The sequence below is a fragment of the Syzygium oleosum genome, unplaced genomic scaffold (genome assembly GCF_021117445.2).
Source record: "Syzygium oleosum isolate NSW1041296 unplaced genomic scaffold, Sole_v2.1 Sole_v2.11, whole genome shotgun sequence".
Classification (NCBI taxonomy): domain Eukaryota; kingdom Viridiplantae; phylum Streptophyta; class Magnoliopsida; order Myrtales; family Myrtaceae; genus Syzygium; species Syzygium oleosum.
The window spans coordinates 3382264-3393617 of NW_026607495.1; the positions used below are offsets into that span (position 1 = coordinate 3382264).

Here is an 11354-nt window from a genome sequence, read left to right on the forward strand (position 1 = left end):
TTGGTAATTTTTCCCTAGAAAAATCATGGCGCAGGCTTAGTTTAATCGATCAAATCAATCACATATTACAAAATGGTGAGATCAGCTTGTCGTACGTAAAATCACAATAACAAATATAATAAAACTCAATTTCTAATCGACTTAATTAATCACATATTTACCAGATGTGGCTGTCCGGATTTGTTTTAAAACATGTATTAGATCTTCCGAATAGCTCACAGCAAAAATATCTTGAAGAGCAGACCATGCTCTTCTTCTCCCTGTAGTTCCGTGCCCGTGCCCCTGCCGAAAGCCCAAGCTATTCATCATGAGTTCTTGCTTCACCATCTCCATCTCTCTCTCCTTCCTCTTCTCTTTCTTCTTCATCCAAATTTTCAGTACCGAGGCTGCACCCGAATATCTGTATCATGATTGCCCAAACAACACCCTCTTCACTTCCAACTCCACCTACCAATCCAACCTCAACGCCCTCCTCTCCTCCCTCTCCTCCTACGCCACCAACAGCACCGATGGCTTTGCCAACGCCACTGCCGGCCAAAACCCTCCCGACCGGGCCTACGGGCTCTTCCTCTGCCGCGGCGACCTCGACACCGCCGCGTGCAGCGACTGCGTGGCCACCGGAAAACAGGGTATCCTCCAAAGATGCCCCAACCAGCAAGTCTCCGTAATCTGGTACGCTGAGTGCATGTTGCGGTACTCGAACCAGCCCACCTTCTCGGTCATGGAGCGAGATCCGTCTGCCATTTTGTACAACACAGGGAACATCACCGACTCAACTCGGTTCACGCAGCTCCTGGGAGAAAACCTGAACGACGTCGCCACGAGGGCTTCAACTGGCGGGTCAGGGAAGAAGGTCGCGGTGGCACAGGCGGACTTCACGAGCTTGCAGAAGCTGTACACACTCGCGCAATGCACTCCGGACTTGACAGCGTCAGACTGTGACACGTGCCTCCATTACGGGATCGGTAATCTGGTTTCGGGGAAGCAAGGCGGGAGGGTGCTCACTCCGAGCTGCAACGTGAGGTACGAGCTCTACCCATTTTAGAACACCTCGGCCCTGCCCGCGCCGGTGCCTCCGCCTCCCGCTCCCGCTCCGGTGATCGAACCTAAAGGTACATGTGTGTTTGTATTGCTTGTCTTCTCCGTCCTAACTCTCCACTTTTATCATATCGAAGACAGGATTTAGTCCAGTGGGCCAAGAATATTTACTCAGATTTAGCTAATCTCTCCTACTATGCTTTTGGATTAGATTTTGATTAATTATAATATTCACCATCTGTAAAATACGCGACTAAAGACGGGAGGTGATCGAGGATCACATAAAAACTTTCTTGTCTTTAGTGCGTTTGTTGGTCCTGGGCTTTTAGCTTGAGTGGCGGTGACTCCGGTGACTATGCTGCAACTTTTACTTAAGAAAACTGTTGGCTGGGTTGGATGAATGTTATGTCAAAGTATTTCTGACAAGAAAAGACATTTAATGGTATTATCAGTTCCTTCAAGTCTTTCATGCTACAAAGTCAAGATGAGGGACCTTTTCAGTGAAAAGTTTTTCCTAGGTGGAGCGATTATATCAACCACTAATACCAGTTGAACAAGGTGGGTTCTACATCCACTTGTGAGATTAGATTATTTACATAATAATTGATTAAAGGTGGCTTTTAATCAATTAATGGTCAATTCTCTATAAATAATTGGTGCACTCGTATGGGAATTAGGAAAAGAATAGAAATGTGAGTACAGATTATGGGTTACAGCTTCATTTCTTCTGGAAATTTGCTCGTTAAGCGTCCTCTCTTTGTTTTACTCCATATTTTTCATTTGCCTTGGCCTATGGTAGCAATTCCAGTTTCTAGAATCCCATACAGTCTTGAACACATATACTGATGCCATTAAGATACGGTTGCACGTATGTAGGCACAAGCAATAAAACTACCGTGATTATCATTGCCGTCGCCGTTCTTGTTGGCATAGGCGTGGTGCTTCTCTTCCTTGCTTGTTGTTTCAGGCGGAGGAAAGTAACCAAGACGTACGAAGTCGTCCAAGAAGATCAAAGTGGTATGAAATATGTACCTATGCCGTATACGTGGATAGAATGATGAAACGTTACAGGTGGGGATGTATTGTGTCTATGCTTTCGGAGAAATGACCATTTAGTGTTGTACCGTCGTGTAGGTGTGAACGCAATTACAGATGCCGAGTCCTTGCAGTACGATTTAGCCACTATACAAGCTGCCACCGACAATTTCTCTGATCAAAACAAGTTGGGTGAGGGCGAATTCGGTGAAGTTTTCCAGGTATGGTTAGTCAGAAACTCGATCGAGATTGGCTTAAATATATTTGAGAGATCTTTAGTGTAAAAAAAATTGAACATCTTTGATTTGGCGGGCTCGAAAAGTTGTGATCAAAAGCTATTCATGTATACTTAAACATCAAAATACTAACCTTTCAGGGTAGGCTTCCTAATGGACAACAAATAGCCGTGAAGAGACTATCTCAAAGCTCGGGACAAGGTGCTGAAGAATTTAAGAACGAAGTCGTATTGGTAGCAAAGCTTCAACATCGGAACCTTGTGCGGCTGCTTGGGTTCTGCTTGGAGGGTGAAGAAAAACTGCTTGTTTATGAGTTTGTGCCGAACAAAAGTCTCGACTACTTTCTATTTGGTACGTTGCCTTTCAATATATTCCTAAGCAATTGCTTTCCATGTTGAGGTGAATATGAGATTAGCCTTGATAATGTTTAATGTTTCACTAGCTTTTGGAACCTAAAATTGTTCCTTGCACAAAATCTGTTCAAGAGGATTTATCAATCAAAAATACCCACAATCTCAATTGTGCATACTTGCAGATCCTGAAAAGAGCAGACAATTGGATTGGTTGAGACGCTACAAAATAGTATGTGGGATTGCTCGAGGAATGCTCTATTTACATGAGGACTCTCGACTTCGGATCATTCATCGCGATTTGAAAGCAAGCAATATCTTGTTGGACAGTGAAATGATCCCGAAGATTTCAGATTTCGGCATGGCAAGGATTTTCGGAGTCGACCAAACACAGGCAAATACCAATAAAATAGTGGGCACTTTGTAAGTATTGTTATGCTTTTGTATCTACTTTTTATGCTTATGTGTAATTTACTGACTTATTATGGATTGCAGTGGTTACATGTCACCTGAGTATGCAATGCATGGGCAATTCTCCGTGAAGTCCGATGTCTATAGTTTTGGTGTCCTTCTTCTTGAGCTCATTAGCAGTAAGAAGAATAGTTTCTTCTACCAAGCAGATGGGGGTGAAGATTTTGCTAGCTATGTAAGTTGCACAAATTGACTATAATTAGTACAAAAATTGTTGAACTAAGCAAATTTGTATGTACTGAGAATTTTTTTTTTCAAAGAATTGTTTTTAGGCCTGGAAAAATTGGAGAGACGGTACACCATTGGAAGTGTTAGATCCAGCCATTGAAGACTCGTATTCAAGAAATGAAGTTCTTAGATGCCTCCACATTGGTCTGCTTTGCGTTCAGGAAGATCCAATGGATAGACCCACAATGGCAAACATAGTCCTTATGTTGAGCAGCTACTCTGTTACTCTTGCACAGCCCCAACAACCGGCCTTCTTCCTCCGGAGCAGGACGGAGAGATCGACGAAGGATCTCGAATCGGACCAATCCACCAGTAAGTCTATGGCAGTGTCCATTAATGAGATGTCAGTCTCTGAAGTTGACCCCCGGTGAACGGTGATAGGAGTGGAAGTCTTTCTTCATGATTGTCTCAAAGACCTTGATCTGAAGTATCCTTGGCGTTCCACTGCGATCATTGATGAACAATGAGCAATATCTATGTCCTGTATATCTAAAAGTACAAAGTGTCTTCTCCTTGAGGCAAATCATGGTATGATCCACTAGAGTGGCATGATTTTCTCATGTCACTGTTCATGATATATGATAAGGTATATCCATTCGTACACGCACCATATTATTTTCATCACAGTTATTAGAAATCGAGGTCATAGACCTCACCTCCAGATATATTCCTTTGCATCACCTGCCTCTTTACTCGATTATAATGGTTGGTGGTTGATTATGATGGAAAGGCAAGCAAATTCACATGCACATTTCTTAAGTCTACGCAAGAATAAACCTCTCCGTCTCTCTCTCTCACTGAGATCTTAGCCATGGCCTATGAGGAGTTGAGCTAGACGATGAGCTCCTCTATGGACGGCAAGCGCTCAAACTTCTAGCATTGATTAGCGAGATGGGATGATGAGGGAGGCAGGGAGATACTAGGCCGATGAGCGGACAAGTAGTTAAATGAAAATGCATTAGTGTTTTAATAGCCTACGAAAGGTTGGCATACAAAGTAATGTATAATTTGATCAACTCAGGTCGTGCGTACCTATTTAGTCTGAACATAATTAGATTATATAAGTCTCACGTTGAGCCCACTTAACTCATGCCATTGGATCCAATAATTTTCCACAAGTCAAGTCAAAGAAGGTTCGAATAATTTCTCGTGCGACGGGACATCCGATCCCGGTCCATCAATCTTTTATTTTGGTGGGTGGGCGTCGGAAAGTTAATAGTCTGAAGGGTCGTAGAGCGATCTCTATCTCGCCATCGCCATCACTTGAACTGAGATGTTGGAGTTACATGTATCTAGACTTTGGTTGGTCAAGTCCTCCTCCACTCAAGAAGAGAATGCAGATCACGCAATTGACCTTGTCGATGACCCCGGCCCGTACCATCCTCTCCGTTCATCTTGTTCTCTTTCCCCACCTGAATGTCGATGGCCTAGCCTAACCAATAAGGGGGGCGGGGGGGTGTGCATGGTGTGCATGGATCATTCGGAACATCCATAAGTGTATGTGTGGCTGTCAAATATATGTCACATTGACGTCCTAAATTTCAAAATTTGACATCTTTATCTTCCAAAGTTTTCGACCAGATTCCGATGAGGGCGAGCCTCACCGGTTTTCACTTGTGGCCGATTGCTGGCCATCGAGGAGGCCAGCGATTGCACAAGAAGAAGGAAAAAAATTAAGAAAAGAAAAAAGAAAAAAATATTATTAAAAATTATTTGTGTTAGCACTAGCCGTGCCACGTAGGACGGCCGATGTTCATATTAGCGATTTCTAGCTAAATTTGGTCAGATGGACTGAATTGGCACAAACACAAGAAGTGTATGACTCAATTGGCCAAAAAAAAAAATTGTTTAGAACTAAATTGGCACAATCGTAATGAGTTTATGACTTTTTTGGTAATTTTCCCATATTATTTGCTAAAGCTTATTTCAAGTTTTATTTAAAGTGGATCCAAACTCCATCATGTAGGTTTATCCTCCGATTATAAGAAAACATGAGGCATCCAATTGTAATATGTTTTAATTTAATATGAGCAATCTTTCGAGCAATTAAAATAATATGAACAACAAGAAACATGAAAAATTTTCCTCTTTTGGTTCCTCCATTTGTCGAAATCTTCACCATTGGGTTTTCGATTTGGTTTGAGAAAGGCCAACAAACTATTTATGCATAATTTTCTTGAGAGTAAAATTTTCTCTACTCTTCACCATTTGCTCATTTCTATTTATAGAGATTTATATGTGATTTCTTTAGATCATCTTCCAATTCAATGAATTTCTTTTTTATTGGTCCTGTGGAGCTTTCCTTTTCAATATATTTCAGTTTCGTTTTTTACGAATTACTTCCTCTTCTTTTTGTTAACTTATGACGTCTATCCTTTTATTTTGGCAAAACTTGATGAATATCTCATCATTCATAATTGTTGAGATATATACGTGTGAGTATGTTAGAGAAGTCCTACGTCGGAGAATTGATGTGGTGTGAATCAGTTAATATATCAAAGCCGGCATATAACTTATTGGCGTAAGTTTTTTAGTGAGGATAGATCCAACTAGATATATTGACAGATTCGGAGTTGAGCTTGGCAGCCTCTAGGGATGAAAGTGCACGTTTGAGATTCAAGTTGGGATAAATTGATGAAAAATGCCTCCAGGATGAAGTGCACGTGTAGATTCAAGTTGAGATAAATTGATGCAGAACGCCTCCAAGGATGAAGGTGGGCATTGGGTTCAAGTTGAGATAAGTTGACATCGAAGGAATACCTGAATAAGGGGGGAGACTTAACACTAAGCTCATAAGTGAGAGAGAGATTGTTAAAATACACGTATGATTTGTGTTGAAGAAGTTCAAATAATTGTGGTGTGAAGTAGTTAATATATTCAATTAACCCATAACTCATTTGCTTAAACTTTTGAGTGAATGTAGGTCTAATTGGATATATTAATAGATATGGACTTGGGCTTCCTCTTCGCGATCTCCTTAGGTGAAGATAATCAAGCTTATGTTGCGCACACCCCAACAATAACAATACATCACAAAGAGAATTGTTAATATCTTGGGAAAACATGCACCATACAATTTGTAATTTGAGAACTGCAATATTTTTTCTCCGAGAATTAATATATAGAATTTAATTGGTTTATTTTTGGAATAAGGAGATTCAAAAACACAAGGAGTCCGGACACAAAATAATTTTTTGGTAACACCTATTATAGAAATTAACAACTTGAAGTCTTAGTTAGCATTACCAAATGCAGCTAATTCGATTAGATGCCAATCTAATATTTATTTATGTCGTTATTCTTGACAATGCATTACCTGGACGCATATTTTTATCCAAGACTTATCAGATACGTGGTATGGCCATCTGTCATTTTGCACGTGGCACATAATATGCTCTACGATCCTCAGTCTTGGCCGGTCGTCCTATATGGTACGATCCATAATTATTCTAATTAAAATAAGCAAAACAATTACAGATGCAGAATTAGAGACTTGTTAGGATTAAAGATTTGCTAAAGTGATTATCAAAAACAACTCAAATGTTAACGTTTCACTTATATATATATATATAAAGCGGCAAAGCTTCGTATATTAAGAAATATGATTAAAACTTATACTTACCTAATGTTGTGATAAATTTTCATCTATATAAATCTTACTAAACCCTTTCTTTCGTTGTCCAATGGAAACTATCGTCCCAATTTTTTTTCTGGGCCACAAAATCGTCATCTCACTTGGCTCGTAAGTATTGTACGATTTTTCCACCTTTTTCCTTCGAGAGAACAGAGCAGCATAACTCTTCTTCCTTCGACAATTTTTCTTATGCTCAGTCCCGGAAGCAAAACTAGGATCATCAGACCATGAATTTTGGCTTCATCATCTTCCTCGCCCTCTTCTTCTTTCTCAATTTCCTCAGCAATCACTGCCATACTACAGAAGCTGCACCTACTTATATACAGAATGACTGCCCGGACACCACGCTCTTCGCTCGCAACTCCACCTACCAATCCAACCTCAACACCCTCCTCTCTTCCCTCTCCTCCGCCGCCACCGACGATGCCGACGGTTTTGCCAACGCCACCGCTGGCAAAGACCTTCGCGACCGTGCCTATGGGCTCTTCCTCTGCCGCGGTGACGTCAGCACCGCCACGTGCAGGGAGTGCGTGGCTGCGGGAACAGAAGACATCCTCCGACGATGCCCAGACAGGAGATCCTCGGTGATCTGGTACGACGAGTGCATGTTGAGGTACTCGGACCAGTCTGTTTACTCGGTGATGGAGACCGTACCTTTATACACGATGCCGGATGCCGGGGACGTCGCTGAACCAGATCGGTTCGTGAAGCTGCTAGGAGAGGCCATGAACGACGTGGCAGGAAGGGCTTGGGGCAGCGAATCCGGGAAGAAGTTTGCAGTCGTGGAGGCGAGCTTCACGAGCTCGCAGAAGCTGTACACACTTGCGCAGTGCACGTCGGACTTGAAGGGCTCCGACTGTAACACGTGTCTCCGGGCGGTGATCGCAAGTCTACCTCAGGGGAAGCAAGGAGGGAGGTCGTTCACTCCGACCTGCGGAGTGAGGTTCGAGCTGTACCCCTTTTATAATGCCTCGGCCGTGGCGGCGGCGCCCCTGCTTCCTTCTACTCCTGCTCCGGTGAACGGACCCAAAGGTACGTATTTGATTGAATCGAGGAGATGGATTTAGCCATGAAAGCTCAATGAAAGTTATATCTGTTCGTAGATTGTGGTGGTGATTTATGTCCATCCTGACCTGTATATTTAGTATCCGGTAGATAAATTTCTGTCCAGCTATTCTTATTGTAATATTTTTTAGGACGAATGTGGTTGTATTTGCTGGTTAGGACTTTTGATAGAGTTTTCGTTATCGAATCATATAAAGGATTTAATTAAAAAATTCCCTAAGGACTTGTTAAGCAATCAAATAAAGAAAGTTTATAATTTTAAATGCACTATTTTTCTTGTATTATACTAATTAGTTGTTTATAAGATATATTTATTGCTTTATTCAAGTCTTTGGTCCCATAAAGTCAAGATGGGGTACATTTTAGGTGAAAACTTTCCTAAGTGGATCAGGCAATTGTCTCAATCTCATGGTACATTCTAATGGACTTTTAGTCAAGTTAGTCGCTTATACCAAATTTATAATTGGTGCTATCCTAAGATATAAGAATTAGAACAGGAAAAACATAATGTGAGATGGACAGATAATGGAAGACCACATTACTCTTCTAGACATTTCCTCTTGAAGCAGGACGTTTTTTACAAGATAAAATCCCATGCCTGCAGATACCAGAATCGTTTATTTAAATGAGTCTGTACTGTTTTTGAATCTGTTTCTTAGATTTGCTCCGACCTGTGGAGCAAATTAGCAATTCAAATTTCTAAAATATAATGCACTCCTATGAGATGGTTGCACATATGCAGGCAAAAGCAACAAATCGACCACGATAATCATTGCCGTGGCCATCCCGGTTGGCGTTGCTATTGTACTTCTCTTTCTTGCTTGCTGTTGGCGTCGGAGTAAAACAACAAAGACGTATGAAGTTGTCCAAGCAGAAGGGGGTACATATATAAGCGCATGCATATGCCTTATACTCGCACAGAATTTCAAAACTGTGTACACGAGGTACACTGTTCTATGCTTTTGGTGAATGACTATCTCCTGTTGTTTCGTGGTGTAGGCTCAAGTGAAATTACAATTGCAGAGTCCTTGCAATACCATTTAGCTACGATACAAGCTGCAGCAAACAATTTCTCTCATCGAAACAAGTTGGGTCACGGCGGATTCGGTGAAGTTTTCTGGGTATTACCAGTTAGAAATATTGATATATGCTTTATAAATTTCTTTGAATATCGTTGATGTTTGTTATGTGAAGTTATGGTCAGAAGCTATTCGTGTGTAGTCAAGCAACCAAATTAAAAATTTTCAGGGCAGGCTTCCGAATGGACAAGAAATTGCTGTGAAGAGGCTATCTAAAAGCTCAGCACAAGGTGTTAGAGAATTCAAGAATGAGGTTCTTTTGGTAGCGAAGCTTCAACATCGAAACCTTGTGCGGCTCCTCGGGTTTTGCTTAGAGGGAGAAGAGAAGATACTTGTCTATGAGTTCGTGCCGAACAAGAGTCTCGACTACTTTTTATTTGGTACGTCACACCCTTCACTAGACTCTTAAGTTGTCATTTTCCATGTGGAAGAAATTGTAGGAGTGATTAGCATAAACTTAGAGTTGAAACTCTCACTAGCTTCTGGAGAACATGATGAAAGTTCTTTGAGGATTTACCAACTAAGAATAATTGGGTTCTAATTGCGTAACTATGCAGATCCTGATAAGAGAAAGCAATTGGATTGGTCAAGACGTTACAAGATAATATCTGGAATTGCTCGAGGAATGCTTTATCTACACGAAGATTCTAGACTCCGAATCATTCATCGTGATCTAAAACCAAGCAATATCCTATTAGACAGTGATATGAACCCGAAGATTTCAGATTTCGGCATGGCTAGGATTTTCGGAGTTGATCAAACTCAGGCAAACACTAACAAAATCGTGGGGACCTTGTAAGTCTCAAATTCTTTCTTGGATGAATGATAATTTCTTGTTTATATGATCTATCTTATGGTTGATCTATGAATTAGAAACAACACCATGCTCATATATGGCCAATTCATAGTATATTCATCAGTGTGGTTCATTCGCAAGTTGCTCATTTTATCAACTTATAATTACATAATGGATGCTACTGCCGGTGTATTTTTCTTTGTAGTGGTTACTTGTCTCCTGAGTATGCAATGCGTGGGCAAATATCAGAGAAGTCCGATGTCTATAGTTTCGGTGTCCTAATCCTAGAGATCATTAGCGGCAAGAAGAATAGCTGCTTCTTCCAATCAGACGGGGGTGAAAATCTTGCCAGCTTTGTAAGTTGCATATGTGCTATTACGACATATATTACGCTGCACCGATCTAATTAAGTTGAAATTCCTCCACTGAAATAATTTTTACAGGCATGGAAGAATTGGAGAGCCGGTACACCGCTTGAATTGTTAGATCTGTTCATTGGTGACATATATTCAATAGATGAAGTGCTTAGATGCCTCCACATTGGTTTACTAGGCGTTCAGGAAGATCCGGCTAATAGACCCACCATGGCAAGCGTAGTCCTTATGTTGAGTAGCAACTCTACTAAGCTTCCAAAGCCTCGACAACCGGCCTTCTTCCTCCAAAGGAGCACAGAGAGACAGTCGAAAGAGCTCGAGCCGGACGAATCCACCAGTAGGTCTATGCCATGGTCGATCAATGAAATGTCGGTTACTGAAATGGACCCTCGGTGAATCGTGATGTGAGTGAAAGTCTTTCTTCACGATAGTCTCTCAGAGACCTTGAGATCCATGGCCTTCCACAGATTAATGAACAATCAACAAACACCTATGTTTTTCGAAAATAGGTTGCTAGCTGCCATGGAATCACGAGCATGATGTTATATAACGGCTTCTCCTGTTAAGGAAATAATACGACTGCACCAAATTGTTAGGTTCTTCCTTCGAATGTGCGTGTTTTCAGTCAATATCATTTAAGTGTGGACGATGGAGGACTCCACGTACCAAGGGATCCCCTCTGTGATGTCCACCATCTCTCTTTTATTGAGACCATGTGTTCTCAATCTCTAGAATTTTGGACTGAATGGATGAATTTTGGCTGTGGAGAATATTTCCTCATCCTCTTCCGTAAAAGTGGAGTCGTGGGGTCTTCCTTTACTCTCTACTCTCAGTATCTTTTGTGCCCCCTTCTGTGTCGGTGCTGTGGGTGAAATACTTAAAGAGAGATAGAATGGGAGACCGAGTGAATTTTTACTGAATTCCTATTTTAGCTCAAGTATATATTAACTCTCACGTTTTAGAAAATTAATCATCTTTATATAAATAAAATTTGTAAGGGTAATAACTTTATTTCCTCTAACTTTGATGAGACGTTGCAATTTTTCCT

General features: G+C 41.2%; 1 protein-coding gene and 1 pseudogene across 3 annotated transcripts; both read left to right on the forward strand.

The window, feature by feature from the left end:
• Window positions 1-204: 204 nt before the first annotated feature.
• Window positions 205-4023, forward strand: LOC115691597 (cysteine-rich receptor-like protein kinase 10; annotated as a pseudogene).
• A 3114-nt stretch (window positions 4024-7137) lies between these two features.
• On the forward strand, window positions 7138-11101 carry LOC115694136 (cysteine-rich receptor-like protein kinase 10). Of its 3 annotated transcripts, XM_030621261.2 has the most exons (7): window positions 7139-8024; window positions 8800-8937; window positions 9057-9178; window positions 9306-9516; window positions 9694-9931; window positions 10138-10288; window positions 10376-11101. In XM_030621261.2, exons 1-7 carry the CDS (start codon window positions 7220-7222, stop codon window positions 10700-10702), a joined length of 1992 nt encoding a protein of 663 aa, XP_030477121.1. In that variant the 5' UTR covers window positions 7139-7219; the 3' UTR covers window positions 10703-11101. The 3 variants fall into 3 exon arrangements, with proteins under 3 accessions (XP_056171972.1, XP_030477121.1, XP_056171973.1); XM_056315997.1 differs by lacking the exon at window positions 8800-8937 and having other exon boundaries at window positions 7138-8024; XM_056315998.1 differs by lacking the exons at window positions 7139-8024; window positions 9057-9178 and having other exon boundaries at window positions 8813-9001.
• Window positions 11102-11354: the final 253 nt, after the last annotated feature.